At 40.0% G+C, this 15,778-nt stretch overlaps 1 protein-coding gene across 1 annotated transcript in view; it reads left to right on the top strand.

The window, feature by feature from the left end:
• Positions 1–15,778, top strand: part of abca12 (ATP-binding cassette, sub-family A (ABC1), member 12) — a 153,609-nt gene that overhangs the window by 53,465 nt on the left and 84,366 nt on the right. Inside the window, exons 30-35 of the mRNA XM_084085438.1 lie at positions 801–907; positions 4,050–4,156; positions 5,072–5,271; positions 6,429–6,505; positions 8,416–8,546; positions 10,387–10,557. Coding sequence (XP_083941564.1) covers positions 801–907; positions 4,050–4,156; positions 5,072–5,271; positions 6,429–6,505; positions 8,416–8,546; positions 10,387–10,557 — 793 coding nt within the window. The remainder of the gene's footprint in view (positions 1–800; positions 908–4,049; positions 4,157–5,071; positions 5,272–6,428; positions 6,506–8,415; positions 8,547–10,386; positions 10,558–15,778) is intronic.

The raw sequence follows: 15,778 nt of genomic DNA, 5'->3' as shown, positions 1-15,778 counted from the left end.
AAATAGTGTTACAAGTAAAAGTCCGGAATTCAAAATTTACTTGAGTAAAGGTACAAAAGTATTGGTATCAAAATGTACTTAAAGTACCAAAATAAAAGTACTAATGATGCAGAATGTCCCATTTCACAAGTTTTCAAATGTATACAAATCTTTTGAAAATAGCAGATCTACAAGCTCACAATGCGTCGCATCGCAACGCATTGTGAGCTTGTAGATCGACTATTTTCAAATGGCCAAAATCTATATAGGGTTGAAGTGGTTAATGAATGTTTTGTAATAATAATCAAAATCTACAAAGTAACTAGTAACTTAAGTTTTCAAATAATTGCAGTGGAGAAAAGTACAATATTTGCCTCTGAGATGTAGTGGAGTAGAAGTAAAAGTACTCCAGTAAAGTAAAAATACCCGAAAAATGTTACTTAAGCACAGTACTTGAGTAAAATGTACTTAGTTACTTTACACCACTGACGACCACTAAGGCCTCGTTCGTTACACTGTCCTCAGAAACAGCTTTAGCTAACGGATGGTTGGATGTTCTTTTCTTTCCAGTTGGTGGTAGTTGGCAGCTCTTGAGTACAAAGAAAGAACAATAACACTCTTTCCTTTCTCCCTCCTCCTCCCATGTTACGTAGCCTCTTTTAAACAGCAGACAAAGCCAAATGAAAAGCTACTCACTGAGCTTTTTGTGTGCATTATTTCAAATAATGGAAGCAAAAATATCAAGCCTCCGCATTAGGGCCTCCGCAAAGTGCTGTAAATGTTCCCCGGTAATAAATTGCTTCCCGTTCAATCGTTCCCAGACTGTCGATGGATCTGCTGATGGAAGCCGTTAACTTGATTCCCGACGGCCTGCCTCTCGCCGGACTCATAAAGAACGTCACCGGTGGCTTTGCCAGCGAATCTCAAGGTAAACTTCATCTCTCTTCATTTACAAACTCCCATCGCTCCTGCAGTGACTCACTACTCTCTACGTCTCTGGGCGATGAGAAAGCCTGCTTGTTTCTAGGACGGGGGCTTGATGGTGAGAAATGCATTGTCAGACTAGCCTGGTTAAACAGGGAATCCCCAATTGGTTGGAGCCTCAGCCTGCCTTTTCCTCGCATTATGTTTGGCTTCATTCCCTGCTATCTCTACAAGTTAATCCATTAAGACCGGGAACGCATCTGTGTCATTTTAAGATTTATTTGGCAATTTTTTTTCAAATAGTGAAAATGTGTGCAAATCTTTGACTATACATATTTTTTCAAGGGAACATCTCTAACTCAAATCTTTGCTTCTGGGGGGGTCCCCGAAACAAAATATTTTCAGATGGGGGTCCGCGGCCAAATACATACAATAATTTTGAGGGCCCTTGACATGAAAAGGTTTGAGAACCACTGATATAGCAACATAAGCTTTTTCAAAAAACTGTTAGGATTTAGAAGACATTTGTAGAATCTCCAGAAGCAAAGATTTGAGTTACAAATGTTCGCTTTAAAAAAAAAAATATATATATTTAAAAAATTGCAAAACAAAACATGATTTTTCCAAAAATATCTACTATTTTTGAACAGCCAAAGAAATCTAAAAAATGACACAGATGCGTTCCCGGTCTTAATGGGTTAACTTAACCCCACTGGCTCTCTCTTGTTCGTTCCTCCCGTCCATGTCACGTCTAATCGTACTGTACCTCTGTTGTTGTAGCTCTCTCACCGTTTTCAGCCCCCTCTCTGTGCAGCCTGCCACCGTATACACTTTCTCTTAATTGGTCGGTGGGCATTATTTCAATTTACGTGGCGTGTCAGGCTGTGCTGAACCATGAATCACGTTGCTTAACCCTTTGAGGCCGGGAAGGGAACGCATGTGTGTCATTTTAAGATTTCTTTGGCTATTCAAAAATAGCAGATCTACAAGCTCGTAGCGCGGCACCGAGTGCCGCGCTACGAGCTTGCAGATCTGCTATTTTTTTTTGAAAAATAGTGAAAATGTGTTTAAATCTTTTTATATACATTTTTAACTCAAATCTTTGCTTCTGGTGGTCCCTGGAACAAAATATTATTATTATATATTAGACAAATACATATTATTTTGGGGGTCCTTGACAAGAAAAAAGTTAGAAAACCATTGATAATATAGCAACATAAGTAAAAAAGAAAAAAAAGAAAAAAAACACTATAGGAAAAAAACCTGTTAGGATTTAGAAGACATTTGTAAAATCCCCAGAAGCAAAGATTTGAGTTAAAAACTTTCGCTTTAAAAAAGCATATATATATATTCAAACTAAAGATTTGCACACATTTTCACGATTTTTCAAAAAAATTGCAGATCTACAAGCTCATAGCGCGGCACTCGGTGCCGCGCTATGAGCTTGTATATCTGCTATTTTTTATATAGCCAAAGAAATCCTGAAATGACACAGATGCGTTCCCGGTCTCAAAGGGTTATTAGAAACCCTTCAGCTTCACTCTGACCTTCAAAGCCCTTTGGGGGATTCATGGCGTTTTTTTTTGCTAATGCTTGTTGTTATTGTCTGTATGATTACGGCCCGGGCATAATTCATTTTGGACATATGTGCTTTCAGGGTTCAATGTCGGCTTAGTTGGAAGCTCCCAAAGAACCCCCGGAGCCATATGGCTCTTCTCCAACGTCAAGCCACTCAGCACCTTATTAACCCATTCAATCCGGGAAACGCATCTGTGTCATTTTTAAGATTTCAAAAATGGCAGATATACAAGCTCATAGCGCGGCTAACCGAGTGCCGTGCTATGAGCGTACGTAGATCTGCTATTTATTTTTTAATTGTGAAAATTTGTATAAAAATCTTTGAATATATATATTTTTTGAAGCGAACATTTGTAAATCAACACGGCCAAATACATATGATTTTGGTAGGTCCTTGACATGAAAAAGTTTGAGAACCACTGATATTATTTAGCATATAATATAACATACTTTTTTTTTTTAACTGTTAAGATTTAGAAGACTTTTGTAGAATCCCCAGAAGCAAATATTTGAGTTACAAATGTTTGCTAAAAATATATATATTCAAAGATTTGCACAAATTCTCAAGATTTTTCTAAAATAGCAGATCTACAAGCTCGGAGCTTGTACATTTGCTATTTTTTAAATAGCCAAAGAAATCTTAAATAAATGACACAGTATGCGTTCCCGCCTTCCCGGCCTTAACGGGTTAAATCTCATTAGCAAAGTAGAATTCAATCGCTTATCCCACACTCGCTCCCCAAATGCCGCGCGCTGGCAACCCACGCACTCGAGCTGGACGTCCGTGACCTCGTTTTAATTGGCTGCCGGTACTCGTGTGATAATGTTTATGTTACATGGAATAACTCTCAGTGAGCGGCAACAGCTGTACTCCCGTTCGTTGCAAACCTCGTTCGTTCTCCCAAACGCACACACACACGGATGGACGAGCTGTTGTTTAATTTTCAGCGTGTGGCCTCTAGGTGTTGGCGGTGCGCACCGGAGATTAAACAACGTGTCATTGTCTAATTTTGGCCTAATTAAATATTCTGTCATGGCGTCTCGCCGCCCCCCCTGGGGTGGTGTTTGACTTTCTTGGGGGCTTGTCAGATGTGTTCTAATGTGTCGACGGCGGAGAGCGCCGGCCGACCTTGTTGGCCCCATCAGCTCTGTGCAGGGCTCCACTTTAACCCGCTAAGACCGGGAACGCATCTGTGTAACCACTTAAACCATAATTAATACCATTAATTATACTTTTGCTATTCAAAAATAGCAGATCTACAAGCTTGTAGATCTACAAGCTCATAACCTAAGTATAAAATAATGGTTAAAGTGGTTACTCAGCTGCGTTCCCGGTCTCAATGGGTTAAGCACATCATTTGCTGCTCGCAGTCTGGCGACGGCGCCTCGAAATGGTGCTAGTCGTAATGAAGCCCAGCGGGACGTCGTGTTATGCTGTCACCTCACAGACTCCTCCGCTGCCCTCTTCTCCCTCTATGGTCCCCTTTCTCCCTCTCTCTCTCTCTCTCTCTCTCTCTCTGGTTCCCCCTACCCTCATTACCCCCCCGCCTATCTCTCTCTCTCCACAGAGAATCTGATGTTCATGCAGCAGACCCTCCTAACAGCGTCGGAGCTGTTCAGCACCAGCCCCACAGACCAGCAGTTCACAGAGATACTAGGACGCCTGACAAAGCAGGTCTGAACCGCTGGCTTCATTGACACTAGAGCTTATTGGTTTAATGTGTAGGAATTGCAAATTGGAAATTGGAAATACTCAAATAAAGTACAAATACCTCAAAATTGTACTGAAGTACAGTACTTGAGTACATGTACTTACAGTAGTTACTTTCCACCACTGCTTGTAAGTAAAGTTTTCAAATAATTGCGTGTAAAAAGTACTATAGTCGCCTTATATGTAGTGGACTAGAAGTATGAAGTGTTGAAAAAAAGCAAATGCTCAAGCAAAGTAAACATACTTTTACACAATACTTAACGTAAGCACAATGTACTTAGTAATAATAATAATAATAATAAACTTTATTTGTATAGCACCTTTCATGACAAGAAATGCAGCTCAAAGCGCTTTACAGAGCAAGAATACAATTACAGAAAAAGTTTACAGTTTACAGTCTAGGCATTTAGCAGACGCTCTTAATCCAGAGCGACTTACAGTAAGCAAGAACACAAGATAATACATCATAATACATCAATAATACATCAAATGCATAAAAATAGTAATCTAATAATAAAGTAATACATAAGTAAACCAATAATCTAATAATAACTAATACATACGTAAACCAAGAACCTATCATCAGCCTACATGGAAACTATACACACTGTAGGATGCCAGGTCAACAATAACCTGACATCTGTCTATATAACATTCTATCTAAGTTACATTTTACATTAGTACAACTAATTTAACAATAAAGAAAAAAAAGAAAAGCAAAAGCATAAAACAACATTAAAATAGAAGCAAAAAAAGGCAGTGAATCAGGCAAAACAGTGAGGACATGAATAACAACACAGAGATTCAGAACAATTAGGTACTTAACTGGTACTTAACCGGTTGCAGGTGTGTAATACTTAGGTGCTTAACTGGTTGCAGGTGTGTGCGGTGGAGCAGATGGACTCTGTGGCCGGGCTGTGGCAGGCGGTGGACATGGAGCCCGGTCTGATTTGCAACACCGTCATGCCCAGCCTGATGTTCGTGGCCCAGGGCCTGCTGATGAACACGTCTGAGCTGTCCGAAAGCATCTTCCAGATCTTCATCGGGAATCCCCTCTCCTACGACGTCAACTCAGACTGGTACAACAACGTTTTGTTTTGACACCATGTTGACATATCTCACATTTGTTCGACAGCGTATTGTTATCGCTGTCGGGGCGTCAGACCTCCTTGAATGTCCGAAACCGTTACTTTTCAGGAGATGGAGAGAAAAAAGGAACCTGTGTTCCGATGGATCCTGTGTAGTTATTATTTAGTCACAAGCTAATACAAGTTGATAATACTTTTCATTGGTTAGATATTTATAAGTCCCACAGACTCACTTAAAGGAATAGTTCACCCAAAAAATCACTTATTTTCTATCAATTACATACCCCATGAGTCATTTAATTCATGGAGATGTTTTTGTTTTTGTCGCATTCCTGATCCAATTATTTGATGACCAGGTGTATTTCCGGGAGGAAACTCATAAAGAGACTCCTTTGAGTCTCCTACCGGATACATTAGCATCTTTCCACCGGTAATCAAATTATTGGCTTAGGAATGTGACAAAAACAAAAAAAAATCAATGATTCATTGGGTGTGTAATTGATAGAAAATATGTAATTGTTTGGGTGAACTACTCCTTTAAACACTTTTTCAAACATAGTGAAAGCCAGCCTACCGACCTACAAGCTCACAACACGCATTGTGAGCTTGTAGATCGGCAACTTTTGCTCAACACTACTGCCAATGCCATACGACGATGTAGGGCATTAATTCATGAAAACAAATAATAATGTTGGAATATGGAGATAGGCCACAAGGCTTTTACCCGACAACAGTGATGATATAATAGTAGAGAATCAGGAACCAGGAAGACAGGAGGAGATAGCGAAAGAGAGTTTATGAGCCACTGTCAAAACCACATGTCAAGTAACAGTAGCATCCCAGATATAGCTGCTAGCCCGTTGAGCCAAGGCAGTGTCCACCAAAACTGTTTTGTTTTTGTACAAACCAAACATTTCCACCAGTAACACGTATGCCCTTTCCCTCTTGAGCAATATATTGTACATGACATTTGTGTTTGTTTGTGTGTGTGTGTGTGTGTGTGTGTGTGTGTGTGTGTGTGTGTGTGTGTGTGTGTGTGTGTGTGTGTGTGTGTGTGTGTGTGTGTGTGTGTGTGTGTGTGTGTGTGTGCGTGCGTGCGTGCGTGCGTGCGTGCGTGTGCGTGTGTGTGTGTGTCTGTGTCATTGCAGGGCCACTGTGTTCAGTGAGGTTTTCGGCCTGAATGCCAGCAGCCTGCAGGCTCTCAACATTAATGTCACCTCCTCAGGCAAGACCGCTCTCTCTCTCTAATTCAAATATAATCACAGTTTAATAGCGTCACATGACAAACCACAGTGCCCTGTAGTACATTAATTACATACTCACTTTATGAAATCAACTGTTTGGCCATGTCGAAAGGCAGCGCACAAGCAGGGAAATTCACCCAACCTAGAACCAGTGGTGGAAAAGTACTACAAATGTTTACTTTAGTAGAAGTATCGATACTGCATTGTAGAAATACTCTGTTGCAAGTAAAAGTCCGAAATTAAAAATGTACTTGAGTAAAAGTACAAAAGTATTGGTATCAAAATATACTTAAAGTATAAAGTACTCATTATGCAGAATGTCCCATTTCAAGTTTTCAAATGTATACAAATCTTTTGAACATAGCAGATATATTGTGAGCTTGTAGATCGGCTATTTTCAAATGGCCGAAATGTATATGTAGGGCTGAAGTGGTTAATGTTTTGTAACAATAATCAAAATCTACAAAGTAACTAGCAACTAAAGTTGTCAAATAATTGTAGTGGAGTAAATGTACAATATTTCCCTCTGAGATGTTGTAGAAGTAAAATTATTGGAAATTGGAAATACTCAATTAAAGTACAAAATAATACCTCAACATTGAACCTAAGTACAGTACTTGAGTACATGTACTTAGTTACTTTCCATCACTGCCTAGAACACTGCAGGCAGTCATTTCCGACCAATGCATTCCCCTAGTTTGTGGAGCCATCGAGAAGCCTCTGTTGTTGTTTTTTTGTATTGTTCTGCTGATTAAAGAATCCATTGACACCTTTAATTGTAAAGTGACCTGCCGAGATGCAAAGCAGAGACCATGCAGTCCAATTAAGAGTTAATTTCCACAATACTCTACTGTACCTTCATTAGTGGGGAAGAACAACCACTCAGCCGCAGCTCACCATTAACATCTCCTTTTGTAGCCTTATTCTGGGGGCCAGCATTAGGCGAGAATAGCCAGCAATCTACAAGCTCAGCTTGTGAATTGAGCTTGTAGATTGGCTATTTTCGGGGAAGAGATTTGTTTTGTAAAGGGGATAAAGGAGAGGACCAAGTATAGAGCCCTGGGGGACCCCGTTATACAGTATAGGGTTAAAGTGGTTAAAAGAGGAGTTCACCCAAAAAATGACTTATTTTCTATCAATTACACACCCCATGAAGCCTTGATTTCATGGATTCATTTTTGTTTTTGTGGCATTCCTAAGACAATAATTTGATGACCGTGTGTATTTCCGGTAGGAGACACAAATAATCTACTTTGTGTCTCCTACCGGATACATTAGCGGGAATAAAATTATTAGCTTAGGAATGCGACAAAAACAAAAAATAATCCATGGATTCAAGGCTTCATAGGGTGTGCAATTGATAGAAAATAAGTCATTTTTTTTGGGTGAACTCCTCCTTTAAATTGTAAAAAGGATAATAATAATAATAATGTTTAAAGAAAACGTAAATCTACAATTTGTAGATCAACTATTTTTGCTATTTTCTTCACAATTTTTGACAATGTTTGACAATTTTTTTAATCTTCAGAAAATATTTGAACAATGAAATTGAAATAGTTGACAATTTTCACCTATAACGACTGCATAAAATAGAGAAAGTGGTTAAAAAATATTGAGGATCATAGTGTATTTTCCACGGATCCCATCAATGAATGTTGTTGTTTTGTCCTTCTAGTGTTGTTGTAGACTGTTAGAAAAGGAATGCCGTCATCTATTTTCTTTTTTCTTTGCTGCACCACCTTATTATCTTCAAAGAGAACATGTTACTTCTTTCATAATAGTAGGAAGTGTCATTTCTGGAACAGGACCGTATAAAGATTAATGACCCACATGATGTGATTAATGACCACACACACACACACATGCTGCATGTGGCCTCGTTTCTCCACAGGTGTGGTGACGGTCGGGGAGATATTGAGGAATAAGACCGCTTTCATGTTGGACGTGCAGCGGAACATGGACTTTGACCCCCACGCTCTCAGCATGCTGCTCCAGAGCCCTCTGCCCAGCAGCAACCTAGTGGTGAGTAAATGTTTTACTTGAGTAAAAGTATCAATACTGCAATGTAGAAATACTCTGTTTCAAGTAAAAGTCCGGAATTCAACATTTACTTGACTAAAAGTACAAAAGTATTAGTATCAAAATGTACTTTAAGTACCAAAAGTAAAAGTTCTTGCCTCTGAGATGTAGTGGAGTAGAAGTAAAAGTATAGACAATTGGAAATACTCCAGTAAAGGAAAAGTACCTCAAAATTGTACAATAGTACAGTACTTGAGTAACTGTAGTTAGTTACTTTACACCACTGGTGGCGAGACACCTGGATCTCTCTCTATCTCTCTCTCTCGTAGTCTGTCTCACTCTGTGTCTCTCTCTATCTTACTATTTCTGTCTGTCTCACACTCTGTCACGCTCTCTCTCTCTCTCTCTCTCTCTCTCACTCTCTATCTCTCTCTCGCTCTCTATCTCTCTCTCTTTCTGTCTCCACATCTCTCTCCACCCCTTCTCTCTCAAACACAATTATTAATCCACGTTTGATGTGTGACACGCAAGTGTGCACACACACAGTACACGTACACACGGTCCACGGAAACACACACGTGCACAGACACAAATACACACACAACACGTAAACGAATAGGCTCAGTAATTATGAAACAAACATTGAGTATTATGTATTCAGTGCTTTGTTGTGGGTTGTTGATTGATCATAATTGTCCGCAGTGAGGGGACAATTCAAAAGAAATGAGAAAAAAAAAGGTTTGAAGAAGGTGACACGACCAACTCATCAAATTAAATTTGATCGTTTAAGGTGACCCACTCCTCTTAATTCCTCTTTCTTTGCCTAAAGTCTGTAATTTTCATTGTTAGGCATTTAGGCATTTCATGAGGCAATTTATGCTCAAACAAAGTGTCGGCAGACGTCTGGAATGAGCTGTCTCTGACAGCTCTCAGCTGTTTCCATGGGAACCAGCTAAATGCCTCCAGCGAGATTGTTTATTTTAAGGAAGAGATTTCCACTTATCATCATGTCACAGTAACGACACTGCCTGGTCCAGCAAGCCGATGGAAATGTCACGTCAGGGCCTGCGACCTCGCAACTTTTTGACGGCTGACAGTGTACAGTATAAAACAGCATTTGAGCTTGAATCATATTTTCGTGGTTCGGCGGGGTCACCTGCCGAATAATTTTCCACACGAGGACGCTGCGGTACAACAGAGTGTATTATAAGCAAGGTGCTGTAGGAAAGCTGGTGAGAGGGATGGCATAGGGCAGTGTTTCCCAAACAGTGGGCTGTTTTGGATCCATTTGTGGGTCACAAACCCATTTTTTTGTGGGTCAACTCGCGAGTAAATATCCCTTTTTTTGTTTCCTAGATTTAAAAAATATAAATTATTATTTCAAAAGATTTTCCAATAAAAAAAATGCATATATCACAATAAATAAATAAAATATAATAATAAATGAATAAATACCTAAAAAAATCTAAGAAATGTCAAAAGAATTACGTGAATTAATAAAACGAATCCCATAAATAAAAAAAATATACAAATTAAATACACTTTTAAGATGTAGTGAAAATAGCCAATCTACACGCTCACAATGCGTAGCATCGCGACACACTGTGAGCTTGTAGAAGGGCTTTTCACTAGTTTGGGTTCCCGGGGAGACACATTTCTCTTTTGGGTCTATAGCTCCCGAGCCAAAACCGTTTGGGAACCACTGACACAGGGCATGTGGTGCCTGTGGTGTTAATGGACCCTTTATGGGCTCCATCTGACTCTCTCAGAGGTAAATGAACGCTGAAGATTTGTACCGTGTGCTACAGTATTTCTTTTTTTCCTTCCCCCCCTGACTCATCAGATCCTCTCCTGGCTGGTCAACCTGCGCCACTGCGATGACTCGTCGTTCCTGAACATGAGCCAGGCAGAGCAGATGGTGTTCCAGGACTTCTGTTCGCTGTCCATCCACCAGTGGTACACCTTCTCTCTGCTGCTGGCCCGACACGTCAACACAGAGAAGCTCATCTACAGAGTAAGGCTTAAATATGGGCTTAAATTAGTGCCAATAATATTTTGTACTTGTAAAAATAATTTGTATTTGTAAACACATTTTGCATTTGTAAAAAAAATATTTGTACTCGTAAAAATAATATGTACTCGTAAGAATATTTTTTGCATTCGTAAAAAAAATATTTGTACTCGTAAAAATAATATGTACTCGTAAATAAAATATTTGTCTTCGTAAATAAAATATTTGTATTCGTAAATAAAATATTTGTATTCGTAAATAAAATATTTGTCTTCGTAAAACAAAGTTTTGTATTCGTAAGATAAAAATGTGTGTTGTAATTGTAGAATTACATTTACAATGAACATTGTGACCAGAAAAAAACAACAGCTTGCGCGCTCAAAGATCTGTTCTACGGATTGCAAAACTTTATTTTTGGCACTCTGCACTTCCGGGTCTGAGCCAATCACGTGAGGCCTTTTCCACTACCCAATCATAAAGCTCCATAGGTCTCCATGGCAACATGGCAAACGGGGTTGCCATGTTGCAACCCCAAGAGTTTTAACTGCAACATAATTCCATTGCTCAGCAAATAAACAATGGATTACAATAATATAACATTCCCTACAATCAGTAACAGGTGATACCTATGTCTATCAAATATGGTTTTACTGAAAGGCAATCAAAGGCTAGATCGAGTATAGAAAGCAAACAGGTCATGTCTGGGGGCCTCAGTGCGGCTGCAGAGTTTGATTGAGTGTGAGTCTAGGACCCACATGCCATATGTCAAAATGAGCGGCTTCATCGGGAATCGTGCGCATGTATTTTACTAAGAGATTGGTTACATAGTTTAATTGATATTAATATATTAGTGCATTCAATTTCCCCATCCACTTTAATGGGAAAATTAAAAAACTCGATTTCAAGTATTTTTTTTTTCAGAAACTGTAAGGGCTAGAGTTACAAGACTTGGAGGGGAGGTTCATAATTTAATCCGAAATTATAAAAAAAAAGAAATACACCAGTCGGCCTCATGGTGGCGCTATAAAAGCCCCCTTTATGTTTTGGCCTATAACTCTTGAACCGTAGGTCGTAAAATAAAAATATTTTTTTCCCTAGATTCCTTGGGCCATGACGCAACTCCCCATATAGGCCCATTTGCGCCAGGATAGATTTTCCGCCATTTTGAATTTTCTTCAAAACACACTTTTAGCTCCTCCTCCCACATATTTTGTCCACATTTCACAAAAATCGCTACACATGATCTTTGGACCCATGCGATAAACATCTCCAAACCGAATTTTGATAGTCCATACGGTTCTTCCATAAATGGCTTCCAAAATTTGCGGGAGGGGCCTGTTTTACAAAAAAGCCCCCACCCCCTCCTCCTCCAGCATTATAGGCTTGACAGCACTGCTACTGACCTATAGGGTGTACCAACGTTGCGTCACCAAAAGTTCGCCACGCCCACCTTTTCGATGCTACAGCCCTTGAGGGGTCAGGCTGTACATAGAGACACGCTTAAGACTAGGTGGTTTGTGTTTGTAAACATTAACTTCTTTGCCGACTACATAGTGATAGGGTTCAAACAGGCCCATTGAGGGACAGATGAAGTGATGAACCCGGTTCGCGGGACATCGCGGGCGCGCGCGTGCATGAGGACCCCCTGTGCGCGCGCGCAATTTTTCTTTTAGGTTCTGGGCGGGTTGGGTTCGTTTTTTCCCAGTTTTTGGTTTCTTTATTTCGGTTTTAGGGTTAGGATTAGGGTTAGGTTAGGGCTATGTTATTTAATTCTTATTTTTGCCTGATTTTACCGATTTATTATCAAAAAAAACGTCTTCTTTTTTTCATATCTTTGATTTTCGGGACATTGCTCTGCTTGTGCGGGACAGAGGGTTCAATTTCGGGACTGTCCCGCGAATTTCGGGGCGGGTGGTCACCATAAGTGATCATTGCACACTGCACATGTGTGGCTGGTCTATGAGAAAGCTGTCGCAGCTCTCCTCTTCAAGATTGAATACAGTGTGAGGCTAACAATGTAGGCTATTCAAGAGACGTAGTATGGCTTGGATCTCAGCTGTACCACACAAAGATTTAACGTTCAAGAACCTACCCAAATACAGCCGTGTTTGTTCACGTCATTTTCTCAAAGGTACATTTTTACCAAAAACATGAAACTGCTATTTTGTTTCTGCTAACTAAAAGTAACTAGGTAATGCAACTATAGGGTGGTCCAGAGTGTTAAGTGACTTTTTTTCCCCTCTCTAACGATTTGACACGCGGGCTGCTCTGCTCATAGACCGAACATTCCACTACCGTGCGAGGTCTCCAACTTTAATAAAAACTAGACGCGTAGCAATTCTGGGAAATTGCAAAGTGTGGTTGCGCCGATGCCGGTCGCGGGTCTCGGCCGCCGGGACTCGAGGGATACGCCGGGAGGAATACCGTCGCAGGCCGCGCAACGTGCCATTCGAATCGGGTGCCGATCGGATCCTGCCTTCGTGATACATGCTGTTTTGATTTTAAGAAATAGGCCCCTCCCACTAAATAAATAGCCCCCTCCCAGAAATGTAACGGGCCAATCATATTGTCACGTCACTCCTGATATCGCTTTTATTACATTTTGAAAGGATCGTTCCACCAAAAAATCATGTTTTTGCATCAAACGGTTACGTTTTGTGCATTTGTGAGGCCCCCTATGGGTCAAAGTGGAAATGCTTTTGGGGATTCGTTGAGTAAACCACCCTCGACATGTGATTTAAATTTGGGATTGACCGGATCGTTCGTGATTTCTGGCGTTTTTGGTAAAACAGGCCCCTCCCACTAACTTTGGAAGCCATTTACGGACGAACAGTAAGGATTATCAAAATGCCGTTTGGATATGTTTATCGCATGGGCCCAGAGATCATGTGTACCGATTTTTGTGAAATCTGGACAAAATATGTGGGAGGAGGAGCTAAAAGTGTGTTTTGAAGAAAATTCAAAATGGCGGAAAATCTATCCTGACGCAAATGGGCGTGGCCTATATGGGGAGTTAGATTTTTATTTTACGACCTACGGTTCAAGAGTTATAGGCCAAAACGTAAAGGGGGCTTTTATAGCGCCACCATGAGGCCGACTGGTGTATTTCTTTTTGTTGATAATTTCGGATTAAATTATGAACCTCCCCTCCAAGTCTTGTAACTCTAGCCCTTACAGTTTCTGGAAAAAAAATACTTGAAATCGAGTTTTTTAATTTTCCCATTAAAGTGGATGGGGAAATTTAATGCACTAATGAATTAATATCAATTAAACTATGTAACCAATCTCTTAGCAAAATACACGCGCACGATTCCCGATGAAGCCGCTCATTTTGACATGGCATGTGGGTCCTAGTCTCACACTCAATCAAACTCTGCAGCCGCACTGAGGCCCCCAGACGTGACCTGTTTGCTTTCTAAACTCGATCTAGCCTTTGATTGCCTTTCAATAAAACCATATTTGATATACATAGGTATCACCTACATGTTACTGATTGTAGGGAATGTTATATTATTGTAATCCATTGTTTATTTCCTGAGCAATGGAATTATGTTGCAGTTAAAACTCTTGGGGTTGCAACATGGCAACCCCGTTTGCCATGTTGCCATGGAGACCTATGGAGCTTTATGATTGGGTAGTGGAAAAGGCCTCACGTGATTGGCTCAGACCCGGAAGTGCAGAGTGCCAAAAATAAAGTTTTGCAATCCGTAGAACAGATCTTCGAGCGCGCAAGCTGTTGTTTTTTTCTGGTCACAATGTTCATTGTAAATGTAATTCTACAATTACAACACACATTTTTATCTTACGAATACAAAACTTTGTTTTACGAAGACAAATATTTTATTTACGAATACAAATATTTTATTTACGAATACAAATATTTTATTTACGAAGACAAATATTTTATTTACGAGTACATATTATTTTTACGAGTACAAATATTTTTTTTACGAATGCAAAAAATATTCTTACGAGTACATATTATTTTTACGAGTACAAATATTTTTTTTACAAATGCAAAATGTGTTTACAAATACAAATTATTTTTACAAGTACAAAATATTATTGGCACTAATTTAAGCCCATACTTAAATGGCTTTCTTTTTGGACCAGCGTTAACCCCAAACATAGCCTCATCGAGGCCCTTCATGGGTCACGGACACACAAATCTCACCGTTGCGCTGCGTTGTGCTGTTCAAATCTGTAGACTCCACGACGAGCGACCCATGAAAAAAAATGCACGCGTGTAGGGTGCGCGATGCTCCTGGCTAAAGCCTGAAACAACAACATGTCTCACGCGAGTCACCATTGCAGATCGCGATCGCGCATCGAGAATGACTCGTTTTGCCCACTGTAAAAAGTTAAGGAGATACAGAGGTTTTTAGCAAGGAGATAGAATGGAAGTGGATGGGAGCGAGATTTTTTGGCACGGTGATCCATCTGTCCCTTACTTCTTAGAGTGTTCATGGGTGATTCCAGGGCTGCGCTAGCCCCCCCCCCCCCCCCCCCCCCTTGTGGAAAAAACGAGAAAAACGAAAAGGTAAAACAAACGTATATTTACGTTTTTTAGGATTCTTGGCACTCCGCGGGTGTATTTGCAAAACCTTAATATTACGGTTTTGGCACCCAATGTGTTAAGGGTCACATTGGGTGCCCCTTTTTTTACAACATTTCCTACCTTTTTTCCTAAAATTGTTTTTTTTCCCAAAATTGTGAAAATAGCCAAATTATCACATTTCATTGCCAGGTATTAATTCATTCATTCATCCACCACTGCCAGCGGTTTTACCTTATTTTGACCAGATTTTGACGATCCACAGAAATGTTTTTTCCATGCGGATATGTTTTTTATCTTCTCTCTTCTTTCCACCGGAAAAATAGACATTGTAACCACGATCGTCCGTTCTGTAGTCGAGTTAAGAAATGTTTGGGAACCCCTGGTTTAGATAAGGAAAGTATTGTTTTGTCAGAAAGAAAGAAAAAAGGATGTCGTTTATCAGAGGCAGTCACTTTCTTTGGAAGAATATCGGTGTGGTTCAAGAGTATAATAGAGTTTTAGGAAAAAAAAACAATACCTCCATATATTCACCTCTGGCTGTTTGTGGCTTTATACTCACTGAGTGCTCACACAACACCGGCTGGCTTTCATGAGACCTCAGACATGACCCAATAGCAGGAAAAAGAAGTGCTGAGCACCATGAATGCAGAATTAAGGTGTAATATT

The sequence above is a fragment of the Gymnoscopelus microlampas genome (genome assembly GCF_963454915.1).
Source record: "Gymnoscopelus microlampas genome assembly, chromosome: 17".
In the NCBI taxonomy this organism is placed as follows: Eukaryota; Metazoa; Chordata; class Actinopteri; order Myctophiformes; family Myctophidae; genus Gymnoscopelus; species Gymnoscopelus microlampas.
This window is presented reverse-complemented; position numbering and strand designations above follow the sequence as displayed.